This window comes from Phyllopteryx taeniolatus, chromosome 6, assembly GCF_024500385.1.
Source record: "Phyllopteryx taeniolatus isolate TA_2022b chromosome 6, UOR_Ptae_1.2, whole genome shotgun sequence".
In the NCBI taxonomy this organism is placed as follows: Eukaryota; Metazoa; Chordata; class Actinopteri; order Syngnathiformes; family Syngnathidae; genus Phyllopteryx; species Phyllopteryx taeniolatus.
In genome coordinates this window covers 16669123-16691296 of record NC_084507.1, presented here as the reverse complement: position 1 = coordinate 16691296, position 22174 = coordinate 16669123, and the positions used below count along the sequence as shown (strand labels likewise).

Sequence of the window (22174 nt, the reverse complement as noted above, 5' to 3'; positions counted from 1 at the left end):
GTGGGGCCCGAGTCGCCGAATGCAGCAGCAGCACTAACATCATCTCCGGAGGAGCGAGGGAGGGAGAGAGAGAGAGTGAGAGAGAGAGAGAGAAAGTGAGGACAGGAAACATTGACGCACATCTGCACCACTGACAGACGGACGGACGCACGGACGCACGGCCACTTGTTCACGTCTCGCCGGCCGGAACCTCCGAAGCAGGTAAGCGCCCCAGCTCCTCTCGCTTCCCCGCTCATCGGCGCTCACGCTCGGCCGAGTTGTCCTCCGAATGAGGCCGGTGCGTGACGGGTTAAATTCTGCAGCTTTTTTTCACGCCTCATGCGTGCTTGTGGTGTCCCGGGCCCTGCATGCGGGGAAGGATTTGGACTTTACGGCACTAACAGTGGTTTTGCATCATCATCTTTTATCAGGTAGAGGAATATACTCGCTAGTTACCTTTTTATTGCTTACTGGATGCAGTTACATCATTCATCTGACAGCCTCTTGGGAAATAAAATCCTAAAAAAAAAATGATTCGAATTACAATCGTGGCCACGTCATTAGGTACTCTTGAGCAATCTAATAAACTCATATTCAAGAACTGTACGAGAAAAGTGAGGCAATATTGCTCCGTTTCAGATAGGTATGGATTTATGTCAGTAGTTTTGGGCTAGTAGTTTGCGATAGTGTTTCTAATATTTCGGGGAAAACCTTAGCTACATTTTGAATGGTAATTAATATGGAGCCCTCTATACTTTTTCATCTCATAATGCAATTATTTTTTTAAACATGTATTTTCATATTATTTATAATAAAAGGGTTTCTACTATTTTTATAACGCAGTATAACCAATGATTAATATAATTATTTTACTTTTAATTTTTAAAAATTATAACTCAAATTGGCTGCCCTGTTTAACATTTTTAATAAAATATTATAGCCTGTTTATATTTTTTGGATGTAGTTGTTAAATGTAATTATTCTTCAATTTAAAAAAATCATAAATTCAAAATATATGTTTCTATGTTTAAAAATTTTAAATGAATTATATTGGCCTGTTTAGCTATATTGTTATGGCTATTTTTAATATCATTTCAATATAATTATTTTTAATTAAAAAAAAATGATACCTTAAAAAGTGTTTCTAAAGTAAAATCGGTTGCTCTTTTGAACATTTTCTTTTTAAAATTTCTAATTAAAATGTGTTTGGACACTCAATCATGGGAGGGTCAAAATAATAGGAACAGCTCTCAATATGATGCAGCGCACTTTTCTACCACTCCGAACGACACTCATGCATGCATCCACAAAAAAAGGCACGCCTGCATTGTTTAATGGCGTGTCTGCACTGACAACTCGAGTCATCTCTCCCACCAATACTACTACCCTATTGAACAAAATGTTTACATCATGTTTGCAAAGGCAGACTTGCAAGCATACCGAATAAAGTGACAAGTGAGAGCCCTCACACTCAAGGCAAATGTCCATAAGACGAATACATTAAGAGTAATGTTCATCACACGTGTCCTCATCAAAGGGGAGCCTCTGTGTTTTTCTATAACGAACAGTTAAAAGGCTTAGCAGCGTCCATTAGCTGAGAAGAAGCGCCATCTTGGCCTCTCCCCTGCCTGACTGTGTCGCCATCACTGCAGAAACAACCTGCAAACCTAGCAACTAGCAACGCTACATTAAAAAGACCGGTGGTTCCCAAACGTTTTCGGCCTAACGCTTCATTGAAACAGAGAAAGCGTTTTTAATACAATTGTACGCCACTGTAACATTAGGCACAGTAAGAAAATTAACACTGCTCTTAAATTTAGGATTTAAAAAAAAAAAAAAGTACTGTACTTAATAATGCAATTAAATTGTATTGCACATAAAAGTTAAATAAACATTGTACCTAGATAAATGTTTATAAACCGCTCTGAAAGATTGAATGCCAGTAGATAAATAATAACTCAATTAAATTGTATTGCGCATTAAAGTTAAATAAACATTGTACCTAAATAAATGTTGATGAACAGCTCTGAAAGATTTAATGCAAATGATACTTAAAAGTGAAATACAACTGAACTGTACTTAGGCAGTGATCCTTTCACGTACCACTAGAGGGAGCTCACGTTCCATTAGTGGTACTCATACCACACTTTGAGAATAACTGATTATTGACTACTCACAGAGCCCCAGATGACACCTTTGTCAATAACGCGTTGTGTTAAGCGAGCCGTCTTCATCCTCCTCCTCCTCCTCCTCTTCCTCCTCCTCCTCCTCTATGATTTGAGAGAATGTGACAGGTGCAAGGAGCCTGTCTCATCCTTTAGTTCATCACTTTCACAGCCAGTCGGCTTGCCGGCCTCGTTAGCTTGCCATAAATGAACCTTGAGCCCACCACTTCTTTCCTTCCTCCATCGTCCACGTTGGACCACAAGGATGAGCATCATGGTGCTAAACTCACTTGATAGAATATGGGTGGAGGGGAATCTTAGGAAATATGAAGGGAACACTGAAAAGAAAACAAAGGATCATAAATAAGTCATAAATAAGACAGACTCTATACTTTACTAGAAAAGGAATTATTTTTTTATTATCGGAGAGTAAACTTATATGTTTGGATATAAGGAGATCGCCCCCACCCCAGAAAAAAATAAATAAATACCTGAATATTATGAGGGGAAGAAAGTCAAATAAAATGTTTTGGGAATAAATTCATAATATTCTGAGAATAAAATCAGTATTGTGGTAGATTTTTTTTTTAAAGTCATATTGCAAGAAAATATTTTGGGAGAATAAAGTTGTAATGTTACGATAAGAAAAACCTTGAGAGAATATTTTTTTAATTATATGAGAATAAAGTTGTCTTATTGGGAGGAATGAGAGACAATTTTTCAAAAAAATTAAATATGAGAAAAAGTAAAAATGTCTATTTGTATTTCACGAAAATAAAATTATTCAACTATTCAAGAAAAAGTTGTAATAATGCTATAAAAACAGTTTTTTACAAGACTGTCATGAAGACAAAATTTTTTTTTAGAATAAAGTTTTATTATTTATGAGAAAAATATCCTCAATTATACAAGAATAAAGTCAATGTTACGATAAAAAAGACTGCCGTAATATCAAACACTCTAAATTATACGAGAATAACATAAATTTGATATTATTATAATATTTCATACATGGAATAGCGCATTGCATGAGAAGGAGGGTTGGAGGTCTTGGATCGATCATGATAGATTAAGTATTTTGATGTGTTTTTATACATGTGAATTCAAACTTAATAATCAGTGTTTTAAATCAAAGAAAACTTTAGTAATTTGTTTTGATGAGACACTTTGGGGCCCCTGGAAATCTTGGGGCTACTGCCTGTGGTATGGGAAGTCCGTCCTAGCCTATACTCACTACACATTCAAACAGTACTTCAAACTACTATATAGCTGGGGTTTAACGACTAAAGAGTTTTTGTAGTCGACTATAATGTGATGAAAGTTGAGTCCAAGTCGATGAACTGATGACGTCGTTGATATGTTTTCAGCACAGGACAGCGGTCCCAAACCTTTCGTTGCCATGGACGGGTTTCACGAAAAGACATATTTTGATGAACAGGCATAGAAACAAATACCACTCACCATTACGTTGAATGTAGTTGTTGTAATGGTGGGAGTCCTGCGCATGTTTCTCTTCATCAAACTGTCCGTTATTACATTGTGTTCCATATAGGAAACTTTGGACTTGCCTGCTATATACAGTACATAGCCGATACGCTATCTAAAATAATATTAAGTAACCCTTTGTCCATCCATCCATTTTCTACCGCTTATCTGAGGTCGGGTCGCGGGGGCAGTAGCTTTAGCATGGACGCCCAGACTTCCCTCTCCCCAGCCACTTCATCCAGCTCTTCCGTTCCCAGGCCAGCCGAAGGATGTACTCTCTCCAGCGTGTACTGGGTCGTCCCCGGGGTCTCCTCCCAGTGGGACGTGCCCGGAACACCTCACCAGGGAGGCGTCCGGGAGGCATCAGAATCAGATGCCCCAGCCATCTCATCTCACTCGTGAACAAGACCCCAAGATACTTGAACTCCTCCACTTGGGGCAGGATCTCATCCCCGACCTGGAGAGGGCACACCACCCTTTTCTGACTGAGGACCATGGACTCAGATTTGGAGGTGCTGATTCTCATCTCAGCCGCTTCACACTCAGCTGCGAACTGCTCTAGTGAGAGTCGGAGGTCACGGCTTGATGAAGCCAACAGAACCACATCATCTGGAAAAAGCAGAGATGCAATACTGAGGCCACCTAACCGGACCCCCTTTACGCCTCGCCTGCGCCTAGAAATTCTGTCCATAAAAGTTATGAGCAGAATCGGTGACAAAGGGCAGCCTTGGCGGAGTCCAACCCTCACCGGAAACGAGTCCGACTTACTGCCGGCAATCTGGACCAAACTCTGACTCCGGTCATACAGGGACCGAACAACCCGTATCAGGTGGTTCGGTAACCCATACTCCCGAAGCACCCCCCACAGGACCCCTGAGGGACACAGTCGAACGCCTTCTCCAAGTCCACAAAACACATGTAGACTGGTCGGGCGAACTCCCATGCACCCTTGAGGACCCTGTCAAGGGTGTAGAGCTGGTCCACTGTTCCACGGCCCATGGCAAACAGGTCCTAGGTGAGGGACCAGACAAAGCACGGCTCAAAGACCCCTTATGATGACGACAAAAAATGGACTCAAGTTTCCCTTGCTCGGACGCGGGTCACCGGGGCCCCCCTCTGGAGCCAGGCCTGGAGGTGGGGCTCGAAGGCGAGCGCCTGGTGGCCGGGCCTGCACCCATGGGGCCCAGCCCGAAAGGGTAACGTGGGTCCCCCTTTCCATGGGCTCACCACCTGTGGGAGGGGCCAGAGGGGTCGGGTGCAGTGCGAGCTGGGTGGTGGCCGAAGGCGGGGACCTTGGTGATCCGATCCCCGGCTACACAAGCTGGCTCTAGGGACGTGGAATGTCACCTCTCTGGCAGGGAAGGAGCCCGAGATGGTGTGTGAGGTCGAGAAGTTCCGACTAGTTATAGTCGGACTCGCCTCCACACACAGCTTGGGCTCTGGTACCAGTCCTCTCGAGAGGGGTTGGACTCTCTTCCACTCTGGAGTTGCCCACGGTGAGAGGCGCAGAGCAGGTGTGGGTATACTTATTGCTCCCCGGCTCGGCGCCTGTACGTTGGGGTTCACCCCGGTGGATGAGAGGGGTAGCCTCCCTCTGCCTTCGGGTGGGGGAACGGGTCCTGACCGTTGTTTGTTTCTATGCACCAAACAGCAGTTCAGAGTACCCACCCTTCTTGGAGTCCTTGGAGGGGGTGCTGCAGAGCGCTCCCGGTGGGGACTCGATCGTTCTGCTGGGGGACTTCAATGCTCACGTGGGCAATGACAGTGAGACCTGGAAGGGCGTGATTGGGAGGAACGCCCCCCCCGATCAGAACCCAAGCGGTGTCTGTTATTGGACTTCTGTGCTCATCACGGATTGTCCATAACAAACACCATGTTCAAGCATAAGGGTGTCCACACGTGCACTTGGCACCAGGACACCCTAGGTTGCAGTTCGATGATCGACTTTGTGGTCGTGTCATCCGACTTGCGGCCGCATGTCTTGGACACTCGGGTGACGAGAGGTGCGGAGCTTTCAACTGATCACTGTGGTGAGTGGGCTCCAATGGTGGGGGAAAATGCCGGTCCGACGTGGCAGGCCCAAACGTATTGTGAGGGTCTGCTGGGAGCGTCTGGCGGAATCCCCTGTCAGAAGGAGTTTCAACTCCCACCTCCGACAGAACTTTGCTCATGTTCCGGCGGAGGCGGGGGACATCGAGACCGAGTGGACCATGTTCCGCACCTCCATCACTGAGGCGGCCGACCGGAGCTGTGGCCGTAATGTGGTTGGTGCCTATTGTGGCGGCATTTCCCCCACCCCTTGGTGGACACCAACGGTGAGGGATGCCGTCAAGCTGGAGAAGGAGTCCTGTGGCCTGTGGGACTCCTGAGGCAGCTGATGGGTACCGGTTGGCCAAGCGGAATGCAGCTTTGGTGGTCGCTGAAGCAAAAACTCGAGCATGGGAGGAGTTCGGTGAGGCCATGGAGAAAGACTTCTGGACGGCTTCGAGGAAATTCCGGTCCACCATCCGGCGTTTCAGGAGGGGGAAGCAGTGCACCATCAACACTGTGTATAGTGGGGATGTGGCGCTGCTGACCTCGACTCGGGACGTTGTGAGCTGGTGGGGAGAATACTTCGAAGACCTCCTCAATTCCACTGACACGCCTTCCCAAGAGGGAGCAGAGTTCTCTGAGGCGGGCTCTCCTATCTCTGGGGTTGAGGTCGCCTAGGTGGTTAAAAAGCTCCTCGGTGCCAAGGCCCCGTGGGTGGATGAGATTCGCCCGGAGTTCCTCAAGGCTCTGGATGTTGTAGGGCTGTCCTGGTTGACACGCCTCTGCAACATCGCGTGGACAGTGCCTCTGGATTGGCAGACTGGGGTTGGCAGACTTTTTAAAAAGGGGGACCAGAGGGTGTGTTCCATCTACAGGGGGATCACACTCCTCAGCCTCCTCAGGTAGGGTCTTTTCACGGGTGCAGGAGAGGAGTGTCCGTCGGGAAGTTCAATCTCAGATTAAGGAGGAGCAGTGTGGCAACCCTTTGTTTAATTTTAAATGTTGTTAAATCAGATCTGGTTCAAGATGATTCCACCCCCCCCCCCCCCCCCCCCCCCATTTCATTTTGTTCCATTACTATACTGAATTAGGACCGAACAATGCCCTTAAAAACTAAGTACATACTATGGGTTAAACCAATTAGTCAACAAGTCGACTTTTCTACTCTGCATTGATGTTTAAAGCTTGAAGTCCACTAATCACGCGTTTTGGCGTCTTGTCAACCAGTCGGCCAATTTACAGAAGACTTTAGACTCATCCGTGTGATGCTCGCACTGGAATATAGTTCTTTGTGGACCAGCGAAATGTACGCCCGATGACGCAAAACAGTCTTTATATGTCCGTGCGGTTTAAAAAGTAGAAAACAAATTTGACTGCGGATGAGAATAGGGGTTAGCCTCGCTTGCTTCGGCTACTCCGATCGCCGCTACTCTTAAGAACACGACACTGGCGTCGAGGAACGAGGGTGTGGCGCGAAGTGAAACTCCATCTCCATTTCGCTGCTCCACAGAGCTTACAGTCCAGCGACGGCAGTAGATGGGCGAGTCCAAAGTTTTCTGTAAAATGGCCAATTTACAGACCGGCTTGCCAATAACAGAGAAGTAGCAATTCGTCAACTTCAAGTGTTAAACTCCAATCTGGAGTAGTAAAGTAGTTGACTAATCGGTTCAACCCCTACTATATACAGGCCGCTATGTGGTGGATTGGGAATGATTCCAAACGCAGCTTCTGCTCTCTGCTGGTTGCCTCAGTTGCTCCGAGACCCAAGTCATAAATCAATTCCACACAAAAGGCAGAATCCTCAATGATTGATTTAGTAGTCAACACAAGGGGACTACTCAGAGTCGGGTGCACGCAGTTCTTCACTTTTTGTTGCATGGTTGTGAGAAAATAAGTGAAAGTGAAAGATGAGGGTTCCAGACAAACAAGCTTTGTGTGACCACAGAGACACCCACACACACACACACACACACACACACACACACACACACACACTCATCAGCAGTCACTAAAAAGCATTTCCGCTTCTCGGACAAAGACCTGCCTGACCTTGCCGAGTGTGAAGGAGCACAGAGGACGACTTTGATTCCACAGCGAGATGCAGTGGCTGACGTTACGTAAGAAAAAAAAAGAGGAGGAAGATTCACTGAGATAGGGAGCACGAATAATGGTGAACAGGTGACACGGAGGAGGAGGAGGAGGAAGAAGTGCAGTGGAAGGATGGAGAGCAAAGGATTGCATACATGCATGTAGGGAGAGAGGCAAAGAGGCCAGATGGTTTTGTTATTTTGTGTGCGCTCGCGCTGTGCAACTTGACGGCGTGGCGCATCAGTGGACGCTTTTGTACGCTTTGCATGTCTTGTGTTCACTGAGGTGTCACAGCACAGCCTCGGCCGGCGTAAACGATGACACGACACAAAGGGGGGAGGGGCAAGGTGTAGGGGAGCAGAGGTAACGCAAGTGGTCCATCTGAGACTTTGTTATACTGTATGAGACTAAATGTCATTGATACACTGAACAAAAATATAAACGCAGCACTTTGGTTTTTGCTCCCATTTTTCATGAGCTCAACACACAGACATTTTCTATGTACAAAAAAGGCCCATTTCTCTCAAATATTGTTCATAAATCGGTGTAAGTGAGCATTTCTACTTTGCCGAAATAACCCATCCACCTCACAGGTGTAGTATAGTAGTGTGTGTGTGTGTGTGTGGGGGGGGGGGGGGGGGGGTACACCCTGAACTGGTCGCCAGCCAATCGCAGGGCACATATAAACAAACAACCATTCACACTCACATTCACACCTAAGGGCAAATAATCTTCAATTAACCTACCCTGCATGTTTTTGGGATGTGGGAGGAAACCGGAGTACCCGGAGAAAACCCACGCAGGCACGGGGAGAACATGGAAACTCCACGCAGGCGGGGCCGGGATTTGAACCACGGTCCTCAGAACTGTGAAATTTGACTGTAGTGATCTGGATCTGGACATGCTTTAAAATCAATTTTCAAGGCACACTTTTCCAGAAAAGCTAGACATTGTGAGGTATCATTTTTGCATAGTATTGATGGTTTCGATAATAACGACCTTAGTAGTGGTGGTATTAAGAGGTGGATTAAGTCAGGTAACTCCCTTCTGATGCCCCAAGTACCAAATGCACCATCCGCCACTGCCGGTGAGTGAATATAGACGATGCTTTGTCATGTCCTGTGAAAATAGGCCTTGTTGTCCTGGCGACATCACGCTTCATGACTGCTGAGTAAAACACTTGCCGTTTTCCTCCTGGTCTTCTTTTGCGAGGGAAAACTGCAGCTAAAGCTCTCTTTTTGCACACACACACACACACACACACACACACACAGGCGCACACATCTAGGGATGTTTTTGGCTTCGTGTGTGTCAGTGCTGCAGAGGAAAGCGGTTAACATCACTGTAATACCCTTCGGTTGTGCCTTTAATCGGGTGTCGTCTGCGAGGCTGTCACGGTAATGGTTTTGACAGTATATGCTGGCTTCCTATTGGAGAGCAAGACAAGTCTGAGTTAGGAATTATTCTGTTGTGAATCGTTAGAAGAAAAAAAATACAAATCAATAGCGGGTGGCGAAGGCTATTGATAGATAAAGGGACCTGCTTTTCCCCTTCACTAGTGAGCAGTTTAATGCACTTACAATGCGGCTCGCCGTCTCTTGACCCGCCATCTGTCATGTTTGCCATGAATAAGCATGAGAGGTGTTGCCCGTCTGCGATGTGCGGTGGACTGCATCATACTGAGAGCTGCGCCTCATGTTTTGGTGTCCTTTATTTAGCTCAGGAGAGGGGCAAAATCGTCTCAACAATTGCTCTCAGTGTGATGCAGAGCAGTGCAAATTACTATGGAAAGCCGTTGGCAGTGGAGGTTTCTGGTATGTGCAATATGTGCGGCTGCACATTACATTTGTGAGTAATGTGTGTGTGTGTGTGTGTGTGTCTGTGTCTGTCATTCTGGGGGAATGATGGGAAATGTAGTTAATGATGGGAAATAGGTCCAAACCAGCAGGTGCGTTATAAAATTGTCTACATGTGACATTAGACTGTAAAATTCTACTACTTAACAACTAGCACTTGGCTTGTAGCACGAAGTTGTCACCTAGTGCATTTATTGAGTATTTATTTGATATCGCTGATATGCAGCTTAAGGTCTATATACTAGCACGCTCTGGGTCCTCACTAGTAAGACAATTCAGGACAACGACTGTGTCTTGCAAGTCAAAAGAATTCCACCACAATGCCCCATTTGGCTTATTCGTAGGAAGCTGGATATGAAGGATAATTCATGAATTAAATGCTCCATAAAAACACAATTTAAAACCTTGTCAAATGGATACCTCTCTGAGCATTATTATCTTTATAAAGGCAGAATTGTAGTTACATTTTCTCTCGTTTTGTCTCTCCAGGTTGAAAAAAGCAGCCACAATGAGGACAACCTGCGTGTTCACGCTCACCGTCCTGCTTGCAACAGGTAGGAAGGGGACAGAATTCACATGACAGTAGAACCTTTATGGTCCTTTTCCCCCAAATGACAAATGGGAATAGAATTAATCTCCTCCTTGGTCAAACTCTTGCCGTCATCCATCCATCCATTCTCTGTACCGCTCATCCTCACATCTTAGGGTTGCGGGTGTGCTGGAGCCTATCTCAGCTGACTGTGTATGAGGCGGGGTATACCTTGAACTGGTCACCAACCAATCGCAGGGCGCATAACAAACAAACATTAACACTCACAGAGTGTTTTAGAGTGTTCAATTAACACATCGTCCTTGTTTTTGGAATGTGGTGGGAAAATGGAGTACACGAACAAAACACACACAGGCACAGTGAGAACACGCAAACTGCACACAGAAAGGCTGGACCCTGGATTTGAACCCACAACCTCAGAAGTGTGAGGCAGGTGTGCTGACCAGTCATCAACTGTGCGATCCACATTATAGTCAACTACAGAAAACAAATCTTCACCAGCAAAACTATGGCCGATTTTGATTATTTTGAAAAGGGCTTATATCAGTCGATATAATTGGTCGACCGATAAATAGGTTAAACCCTGGTATATTCTTCTTCTCTTCACATGTTGAATAAACATCAAGGAGAAAAGCCAAGGAAAAAGTTAAAGGGTGGTGTTGTCAGACTGTCACCTAGCACTAATTGATTCATATTTTCTTTTCCTTGTATTTGCAGTTGTGTCAGTGTCTGGCAAGGGTGAGTATACAGTAAATGATCGCAGCACCCTCTTTGCGTCCTTCCGTGCTGTCCCACTAATATGACTCGTCCTCCTCATCCCCCCTGCAGTCAACGAGGAAACCATAACACTGTTCCTCGGCGAGGATTTCCACATCCTGCTGCACGCACGCGGGCTGGAGGTGACTTTTCGCCCGGCCCCGCGCTCACGCGAAGTGGTCCTGATGCGAGGCGGCCTGGTAGTGGGCAACAGGGCCAAGATGAACAAGCACCTCAGCCACCTGGTCATCAACTCGCTGAGCGAGGGGGACGAGGGCGTGTACACGGTGAAGAACCCCGACAACCCCGAGGACGAACGGACTATCAACCTCTTCGTTCGAGGTACCGGATACACCAGCATTGTACAGTACTGTTTTTATTTTACCAGGTTAAAAACAATGAAAAACATGTACAGTATGTCTATATTTTGTGATTTGATTTATTTTCACCTAAAATGTAAAAAAAAAAAAAAAGAAAAAAAGAAGAAGCCGGTTTGGATAAAAACTCGGAGATACATGCTACTTTTTGGACAATTGGGTTCCTCACATAGTAACAAATCATTATATATTTACAGGATACAAAAAAGTAAAAAATTTGAAGTGTTGCATGAATACAAATTTTTTTCAATTAATATCCAAACCACAAATCAGTATTATTATTATTATTATTATTGTTTTTTAAATATAACCATTGAGATACATGCTTTTAATTGGACAGTTGTTCTTTAGGATGCTGCCATAGCAACATACAGTATTAACTTACAATATACAGTAACAAACAAAAAAAACCCACAAAAGTTAAATTAGCTTAATTTTTCTAGATTTGTTTTTAAACCAAAACTTGATAAGTTGAAATGCTTCATGTGTTTATGATTTATCTTTTTTTTAAACAAATTTGAGGGGGGATAAAAACTTAAAAACTGTTTTAATAAGTATTTTTCCTTTGGGCAATTGTTCATTATGAATAGTATAAAAGAATATTAAATCAATGAATAGTAAATAAATGTTTACATAATTGTTTTTTTTAATACAAAAAGAAAAACTGGGTTTTTTGGGGAGGATAAAAAAAATACGGAAAATAATAAGAAAAACCCTGTCAAATCAAGGTCTAATCCCACTGACAATTCCTCAATGAGGATATATTCAGGGTTCAATTGCACTTAAAGTTTCATGACTCAGCAAATCCTTCAAGATGTAAAAAAATGAAATGAAATGAATGCAAGCATGGCTCAAAGGCGAGTACATTGGCGTAATGTGTGTGTTGTGCGGCATATGTAGCCCGCTGTGCGTTGCCAGCTGATGACGAGCTTTGTATGTTTACTGTGTGTCTTCCGAGTGCTGCCGCCAGCCTGTGATTATGCAGCTCTTTAAGCAAAAGCCCACTCTCCTTTCTTCCTGTGCTTCCCTGCTGTGCTGCTGATTTTCCCCCCTCCGAGTCCCAGCCCCATATTTCTGGATCACTGCTCCCTCAGTTCTTGACAATCTGTTCTTTTTATATTTTATACAACCCCAATTCCAATGAAGTCGGGACGTTGTGTTAAACATAAATAAAAACGCATTGATGTCGGTTTTTGATGCAGTGCCGCCAGATGGATCGAAGGTCACGGGCATTCAATGTTGGTTTTGGGCCTTGTCGCTTACGTGCAGTGATTTCTCCAGATTCTCTGAACCTTTTGATTATATTATGGACCGTAGGTGATCAAATCCCTAAGTTCCTCGCAATTGTACGTTGAGGAACATTGTCCTTAAACTAAATGAACATTCGTTCGAAAACCGTTCTTTGACGCCGTTCTCAATTACGTTCATCAGGCAGAAATGAACTGAAATGAAAGTTCAGTTCACGTTCGCACAAAATAGGAACGAGTTCATGAACTTTCGTTCATTGAACTTGGTCAGGTACAACACTGAACAAGCCTATTTTGACAAGTGTAAAATACAGACGTTTCGTTTTCGAATGTGGAGAGTCAAAGTAAAAAGCTGTCAGGAAAAAATATTTGAGTCAAAATCTACTTACAGTAAGTACAGTATTTGTCAGTATTTGTACTTTTACTTCCCACCACTATTTTTCTCTCTCAAACTACTTTGCTTGTACCGCTCCCAGATTGCTACAACGAGCAGACGGTGAAATACGGAGAAAACTACCAGATTCCGCTGGTGGGGGTGACGCCACCCATCACTCTGGAGCACAGGTCCAGTGCGGAGGAGGCCAACTTGACATCCAGGTATACCCGCAGATGCATGGACACGTCATTAAGTACAAATGACATGATCTATTTACGAGGTGCATTTCGATAAATCAAAATATCGTGGAAAATTTCAGTTTCAGTAGTTCAATTAGAAAAAGTGACAATCATATTTTATAGATTTACTATACCTAGAGTGACATGTTTTAGTGATTTAATTTTTTCTGCTAAAATGATGATGTAGTTTACAACTAGCAAAACCTCCAAATTCATCATCGCAAGACATTTAGATTTCACACAAGAAACAATACAAATTATGATGATATTATAAAATGACATGGATTATTATTTTTCTATGAGAAAAAAATGTACTGTTAGAACAATGAAGTCATATTTTTTACAATCAAAAAGTAAATACATTTGAAAATATTTGAGGAAAACAAAAAACTATTCAGGTTTTTGTTTTGGATCCTATTTGCTTGCGCAGGCATGCCTAATGAAGTTGCAGCTGAGTGCGTACAATATATTTTCAAAGCAACCTTTTCTCCCTAGACCGGCCCTGGTGCTGCTGACGAGCACGGGCATCGCCCGGGACAGCCACCGGGGTCGCATTAGCGTTAGCGACAACCATGTGGTCCTGAGGTCGGTGACGGGGGCCGACGATGGCAGCTACACTGTGAGGGACGCTCCGGGCGCCATCCGGATCAAAATCTGTCTTCAAGTCATTGGTGAGCAACAAAACCATTGGATTCCTGTACTTGAGTAGATTTTTCAGGTGCACTTTTCTTGAGTATTTATTTTTCATTTTACTCGCTACATTTGAAAACAGATACAGTGGTAGCTTGATTTAAGAGTGCCGCAACTTAAGTTTTTCGATTCACGAGCGTTCATGGACACTCGCCGATGCACTTTCAGCCATTTATTGAATGGGACAAACTGTCAAACACGCAAATCCAAAATGAGAACATGTGCAAGGACCTGCAGTAGGCCACAACTCAAACCCAGCCACTCACACGCAAACTAAGCGGCCATCCGTCTCCAGTTCCTGATGTCATTCACTGGGCCACGCCCCTTAAAGGCACAGCTCAAACGCGCGAATACTACAGTACAGTGTTCCCTCACTTTGTCGCGGTTCACCTATTGCAGATTCAGTGTATTGCAGGTTTTTTTTTTTCATATTCGTATCAGGCATAATTTGCCATATCACGGGATTTTGAGTGTATGATTTTTTTGTGGTAAAATAAATACTTCCTAGCCTTAACATTAAAACTGTAAAAACTATAAAAGGAATAAAATGGACATAATGTACAGTACTACTGTGCGTTACTGTATGTTTAACAGTTTAAAAGGTTAAAAAGTGTTTATAAGAGTACAGTCGAGGTGAAGAGGAGTGTGGGGAACATTAGATGAAGTTAGAGATAGATTAGATAACTGGGGGAGGTTCATACTGCTTTAAATAAAAAATAATATATATATATATATATATATATATATATATATATATATATATGACAGGGGGGTCCGGAACCTATCTCCTTGGATAAACGAGGGATTATTGTACTTCCAATAAGGACACTTTAGAACACCACACTTTTATTTCTTCTCAGTACTACTAGTTACTTATACAGTACGTGAGGAAAGGAGTTGCATCAATACTTCTACTTTTACTGTGATTATTTACATTTATTTTTATTTTAACTTGAGTATATATATATATATATATATATATATATATATATATATATATATATATATATATATTTCTTCTTTAAATACTTAAGCCATCTCTCCAATTAGCCTCCAATGGCTTCTTGGAGGGATGTGATTTACTCATTTACTGATATTGTGTGTGTACCTCCTCAGAGCACCAGTACTTTGTCAGCCTGCATCACGGCGAACGCCTGAAGATCAACCTAATGTTCAACAGTTCCTTGGTGCACCTCTACTACAGCGCAGACACGGACCACCAACTGCGCCTACTCCTGGATCAAGGAGAATTCACCGATGTAAGCATTAGGTACAGGGGTATCTCGACTATCTCGACGAGTGACCCGACTTACACGTTTTTTTTTAAGATACGAGCCGTTGCTCACACCTTTTTTTTTTGTCGTGAGTTTGTGTGAAAAAATTAAGTTACCACCAGCCTTTGATGAAAAATATGTGGACAGACAATATAAGAATACTCACAGGCATATACTGTATTCTTTATCCTCTGCGAATAATAACTTATATTACTGCGGCTTACTGAGAAGTTGTGACCGTCTTCTTCGTATCTAGTATATGTATGCTCTCTGGTGGCCAAGGCCCACACACCAGAAGGAGCCGCACAATGAATAAAAAGCATGAGATCATGTTGCACAAACTGTTTAAGTCTTTAAATTTTATTTAATTATGTTATTGCTGTATGTTTTTACAAAATACAATACTATGGGGGAAATTTTTTTTTAGAATTTTTTGTGAATGTTTTATGGGGGAGTGGGAGGCATTAATGGCATTTCCATTCATTTCTTGAGAGATGAAGATGATTTGAGAGTATTTTGAATTAACAAACGAATTAAAATTGTAAGTCAAAGAGGCACCGCTGTATCTTTTTTTTTTTTACCTTCTTGTTTAGATTGAAATTTATTCTCCAAGTCATATTACAGGTAATAGTTGCAGTACTTTGAAAATAACGTAAATTGTAGTATTGGATGTGATTAGATTGTACCTAACATTGTGCCCTGTGAGTTTATTTATTTATGAATACATGCATATATTCTTTGATTGTAGGCCCAAACAAAGCTAGGCTTTGAAGGTCGGCTATCCACGGCGGGTTCTCTGGTCTTTCTGGATAAGGTCAAGCGCTCTGATGAAGGCCTGTTCAAAGTCACCGACCTACAGGGATTCCCTGTGTCTATCTTCCACATGAAACTCAAACGTAAGAGGGAAAACATGACCAACGAGTCAAATGAAGGTCATTTGGGTTATTTCAATTGTATGTGTGTGTGTGCTTTGGCAGCCTACAAGCTGGACTCCATCTACGTGGCCATCATCGCCTTGCTGAGCCTGCTGGTCTTCCTCCTTCTGGCCTGCCTGCTGTCCTGCCTGATCAAAGTTCAGAAGAGGGCCAAGAGGGCAGCCGCCTTGGAGAAGATTGCCCAGAACGCTGGCAAGGAGGACGAGGGGGAGGCCTTCAGACAGGTTGGACGCGCCAGTGCTCGACTGACATGCCGAGAGATGTCCTTTTACTTTGTGCACGGGGAAGAAAAATGTGGCAAAAAGTAGTATTTTTAATGAGGTAAAAAAACTTTTTTTTACCAGTAAGGTTGTTAGTAATACAGTGAACCCCAGTTTATCGCCGGAGATATGATTCAGACCCACCCACGATAGGTGAAAATATGTGATATAGCGTGACCATATAAAAACACTTTTTTTAATAGTATTACCCCGCCAACACACTTCAAACACATTTAAAGTGATAAAAACACACTATTTCAAGTATTCCTCAGCGCCTTTCCTCACTCGCTCAGAGAGTCAAGAAATGGGAGACTGTTGTATAACATCACTTTGAGGAAAGGAAAACAAGTCTCACTCTTACAATTGTACAAATAAGAGGCGAAGTGTGCTTGCTTCAAGCCCTTTATTTGTCACTCCGAGTTGAACTGTAAACTAACAAATAGAAGAAGATAATTAAACATTGTATATTTAAACACTAAAATGTTCAACCAAACCGTATAATTTAATCTAACGAAAGTCTGCTCGCTTCATGCCAACATAGAATTCGAAATGCCACAGACGTTCGTCAGCAACTGTGGCTCTCCTTTCCCACATGTAAAAGCATGACATTAAGTACAGTGCTTTGTTGAAATGAAAATAAGTTTTAATCTAATCCTGACTCAAATAATCAGATTTCATGCAAGTACAGTGGTACCTTGACTTCCGAGGGCCCCAATTTATTAGGTTTCCGAGTCATGAGCCGTAGCTTTATGTTGAGAGCCAATGTTTAAGGTATGAACACGCTTCAGATACTGTACACGGTGAAAAAAACTGGATCAAATAAAGCACTGTGATGCGCTGACATGTTAGCAAGTAGAGCTAAACAGTCGCCAATGCTCTTCCAGCGGTTTATTGAATGGGACAAACGACAAATGCAAAATGAGAACACTCACAAGGAGCTGCTGTAGGCCGCAACTCACGCCCAGATGCTCACACGCAGACTTACTGGCCAGCATGACTCCGGCTTCTGACGTCACTCAATAGGCCACGCCCCTTAAAGGCACACATCCAACAGACGTCTACAACAGTACGTACAGTCATTACACTTCACATTCATTTATTATCCATCCATCCATTTTCTGAGCCGCTTCTCCTCACGAGGGTTATTATGCTTTATTATATTCTTATACAATTGCAGTGCAATATTTCTTTATTAAAAATATGTGATGAAAAAAATACATGATTACAAATCGATGAATGGCATTTCATTTCATTGTAATGAATAAAGTACCACTGTAAACTGTCAAAACCCATTCAAATCGGTCGTTGTAAACTTGCACATTTTCTCCATATAGAGGGTATTTCCGCGACAGACAAGTCGAGACGTTCCACAAAAACAAATCTGTGATGTCGTGGAGGAATACTGTATTTTTCTTCGCACAATGAAGGAGTGAAAAAAATGGTCGGTTTGTGTGCTGACAGGTGGTCAAGAACATCACCAAGCTCAGTGAGGAGTCCAAGCATTCGCAGGCTGACAACACAGAGAAATCCCAGAGCACTGAGGTGGACATTAAAGTAAGAAATTCCTGCTGCTATGGATCACTTGAATGTCGTCCCGGTGTGGTGACCCGCTGCTTGTGTGAACGCAGGGTCTGGAGGTTTCTTCAAAGGAGGTCGGTATTGGCAACCTGGACACCAGTGACTCCGGTGTTGGCTTTAACACCGCCCTCCCGCTTGACACTGACACCGATGCCCCCGACCAAGTCCCCGACTCGGAGACCGTGAGCATCTCCGTCGCCCCGGAAGCTAAGTCAAGTGCTCCACCGCCGCCGGCCGAAGAAGTAAGGCCCAGTCCAGTAGCTGAAACCGAGCCAAGTGCTCCACCGGCTACGGAAATAAAGTCTGAAACCAAAGCCGTCGAGACACCCCCTGCCCAGTCGGTGAACCTGGATGTGCCCAAACCCGCCCACGTCAAGTCTAGTCCAGCCTCGAGCCCTGGAACCAAGAGTCCGGAAAGTCTGGCGAGTCCAGCTGATCCGAAACCCGCCGCCGCCGACAGCCTGGAGCCCAAGCCGGCCCCCCCGAAAGCCCCCACCCCAGCTACTGAACCCCAGAAGATGTTTTCGTCCGCCACCGGTGTGCCCTACGAGCCTCAATCGCCCGAAGACCACATTCCGTTCCTGACAGAGCCCATCCTTAATGGTACGTGGTGGCACAATTAAAGACCCTGTGAAGTGAAAATAAATGTCTTCTAAATTTGACACACCACAGAGAAGTGTCTTGTTAACAACCCTGTCAAATATGAATGGCTAAATAATAATAATAATAATAATAATAATAATAATTAAGTACGTAAAATGAGGCTACAAAATAGCGATAAATCATGCTATTGTCCCAGCTCTCAAATGATGTGATGTGTCTGCTGAATGCGCTGAAACCACACACCACTCAACTGTCAATAAAATGGCACTGCTATGAGCTAGAAAATTGGATGCTACTATCTTTCTTATGCCTAGACATATCTACATGTTTGAGCCATGAAAATATATCTTTAATCATCCGGTGGCTGAAATATATCCCAGCGGGTCGTCGTGGGGCTTTTCCACACCGCTACAATAAGGCGCTCCAAGGTGGCTACGCTATCGCAAATTCCCTGTCCACATGCTGGCTGTCAGGTCGGATTTAAAAAAAAAAAAAAATTATTCCCCACACTCTGTGTGACACGCATGCACTCACACCCGACAACAAGGGGCCCTAAAGTGGCCAGACCCGCTCGAAGTCCATGGCCACATGCTGGCTGTCAAGTGGGACAATTAAAAAATAATAATACAATTGCGCCATCCTCGCTCTTTCATCTTTCTCCGCGTGACATGCATACACTCATGTCCGACAACTAGGCGCTCTAAAGCGGCCACGCCCGTGGACTATCCAAAGGGAAGGTGCATTTTCGGGGTGTAGGCATAGCTAGCTGGCTAACTGCATTTCGGAATTGCGCCACATAACCGCCGATGCTGTCGAAAGTGTTCAATTTCTCACTATTGGGGGAGCGGGGACTCGGACTTGATTGATACAAGATACTTGATACAAGCGGCACAGCCCGCCCACTTTCAGATCCACCGGGGTGCGCTGGTCTGTGTATTACCAACACCGCTCTAACGCACCCCTTGCGCACAGTTGCGTGGCCCACCGCGCCGGATTGAGTACTACAAACTACATTGTTCTCAGTCTTTACACGTTTTCAGCAATTATCTTCAAACATGTATAACGTATTTAGAAACAAATCTCTGAGTTCACTTTACAGGGTATTTTAAGCAAATTTAAAACAAAATAACCATCTCGCGTCAATAACAATAAAAATTGTCAATGCAGGCACCCCCGAGCCAGGCCCAGATCAAGCTGATCTTATTGGAGGTTCCTCTCTGTAAGTGGCGCCGCCAAAATCCCCGAAGTGGATCCCAAATGAAGCGGTGCTGACAGAGATGAAGATTCCACCACCATCACCACCTGAGGACTGCGCCCCCACCACGCCCCGTCACAGTTCCCCGCCATACACTTTAGACAATCAAACCCCCTTTCCTCGAATTGGGACCTTGGTTGGCCTAACGGCTGAACATTACATAACCATCCACATTTTTTCTACCTATAACCACCACGTAACATCTTAGCTATGTATTTCTTGCAGCCTTTTATTTGATAATTCCCTCCAACTGCCAGACTGCAACTGCAGAGTTTACAAGTAGAAACTCCACCCTAAGGTATGTCTAACACCAAGTTGTGCTTTTCATTACATCAATCGTAACAATTTGGCCTCGCCGTCACTCTGCCTACACACGGAATGCCTATGTACTTACTAGCATGCAAAAATATACAAAACAACAACAAAAATACTCGCAAACGTGATGTCAATCCCACGTTAACATGATGTGAAATGCAATCACATTTTAGATAACTTTATAACATCCACAGAAAAACTAATCACACTAGCGCCCTTAATAGTTAAACCAGTGTTTCCCAACCTTTATGGAGCCAAGTCACATACTTTTAGAAATGAACAATATTACCAGTGTAATACAATTAATGTCAAGTGTAACTGGAGTTTAAAATCAAAAGTAAAAAAGACTATTAGGGAGAAACGCAGCGATTTCCCAGTAGCTTAACATGAACGCACACAACATTGCGGAGCGACCACACTAAACATTGCGTCAAAGATGCCAGCTCCACCAATTTTTAACACTGTGTCCGACTCCACAACACTTTAAGCCATCTGAGGGGCAGTTTCCATGCTGCTGTTTTAGTTAGCAACAGAGTTCAAATGGGCCCAGCAGTTAGTCACTAGCATCTCTAAAATGAATTAATAACTGTTGCTACCTTTTTTTTTTTTTTATGTGAAAATTGGGGTGTTTATTCAAGGGAAGCGTTTATTATTTAATTGGGCAATTGATTAGGGCACGGTGTTGTACAGTATGATTAACATCGAGATGATTACACATTTTTTGGAATGCGACACAAAAATTGGATGGTGTTTTACTGCACCTAATTCTCGTTTTACTGCACCTAATTCTTGATAAAGGCCTGCTATTCAAATTAAATCTTACACTGAACTGATAAACTATTTGGAAAGGTGAAGGCAATTAAGTACATCGTAGTAGCCAATCAGGAGAGTCTCCTTGGCTTTTATTTAACTAATGAAGCCATGCTGTCCAGTTCACACAAAACTGCTGCGACCGCTCCCAATGCTAACCTGTTTACACGCTTCCAGTTTTACTTTGCTGACTTCTAAACCCCGCACCGTCTCCTGTAAGTATGCCGATTGGTCCGCTTATTTTTTGTACGGTAAGTTAACACCAAGTAGAAATTTGCTTCTTTTCTATTTTGTTGTGTTATATATTTGTTGCTCTTTGCTTCTAGCGTCCTTGAAAACTGCTTTATTTTCCTCCCAATGTCAGCATGAAAGCATTTCAAACTGCCGCTTGTTGCGCCACAAAATTTGAATAGAAGAAAAATTATAGTAAAGTAGTTATGATCTTGACGAAAAGCTAATTTCAGAGTTGCAACAGTGTCTTGACTGCATCAGTTGCCTTGCACTCCCTCCCAGCGAGCACTGTGGGGCTGGAGGCCAGTCCCTGTGGGCACCAAATTTCAAGATTTGAAAAATTCATAGTAGAAGTAGCAGTAGTCATGATTTTAAAAAATATATAGAAATTTTATATACCGACGCTTTGACTGCATCCGCCCGACCAATATAATAGTCCCTGTAAAGATATTTGAGCCTCAACAGAAACATGTAGCAGGTACAACTCTTTGCCCTTGGCAGTTGCCTTGTGCCCTCTGGCAGTAGCGTAGCATTGTGGGTCTGGGGGTGGACCCTATGGGCATCGAACTTAAGGCCATTTCACACTGCACTCAGCACAGCACAGTGAGCTGTCAACTAACCCATTCATTGCGTATGTGTTGCAATGTGGGCATTTGCTGTCACAGCACCATTTGGTAAATGTTTGATTCGGGAGCAGCGTCGCTGTGACGTTAGACAGCATAGCCATTTCAGAGTGCTAACAGTAAAAAATGTTGGCCGACTTGAACAATAAATAGCATGGAGAAAATGAAGGAAGTAATAATAAATCTGGTGTCCCAGTGTCTCGAGTTTGGGTCACAAGAGAAATGACAGTCTACTTCATGTCCAAACCAAAGGGAAAAGCCTCCAGGCTACTTCCTGATAGGCCGGTAAGCAACCACTTCCAAATATGGGGGCCATCGTCCCTGCGTCCTGCCCTGCGGTGAACAGCAAGAAAACCAAGTGCACTGTGAAAAGGCCTTTAGGAGGTGCAAAATGTCAAGAAATGTATCATAGAATTAGTAGTAGTCATGATTTTAAAAATCTACAACCACC

The 22174-nt window shown here is 43.6% G+C and overlaps 1 protein-coding gene across 2 annotated transcripts in view; it reads left to right on the top strand.

The window, feature by feature from the left end:
- The first annotated feature begins 10 nt into the window (after positions 1 to 10).
- si:dkeyp-77h1.4 (uncharacterized) overlaps positions 11 to 22174 on the top strand; it is a 31611-nt gene continuing 9447 nt past the window's right edge. Inside the window, exons 1-12 of one of the 2 annotated variants that reach the window (XR_009789020.1) lie at positions 11 to 201; positions 10094 to 10158; positions 10872 to 10892; positions 10983 to 11252; positions 13011 to 13131; positions 13645 to 13820; positions 14956 to 15098; positions 15862 to 16009; positions 16091 to 16272; positions 17770 to 17862; positions 17937 to 18489; positions 19657 to 20042. Coding sequence is in view for 1 of the 2 variants with exons in the window: in XM_061776802.1 (XP_061632786.1) it covers positions 10113 to 10158; positions 10872 to 10892; positions 10983 to 11252; positions 13011 to 13131; positions 13645 to 13820; positions 14956 to 15098; positions 15862 to 16009; positions 16091 to 16272; positions 17770 to 17862; positions 17937 to 18489; positions 19657 to 19712 (1809 nt within the window). In the remaining variant the exon portion in view is untranslated. Of the gene's footprint in view, positions 202 to 10093; positions 10159 to 10871; positions 10893 to 10982; positions 11253 to 13010; positions 13132 to 13644; positions 13821 to 14955; positions 15099 to 15861; positions 16010 to 16090; positions 16273 to 17769; positions 17863 to 17936; positions 18490 to 19656 lie in introns of both variants that reach the window. The other variant, XM_061776802.1, reaches the window with a different exon arrangement.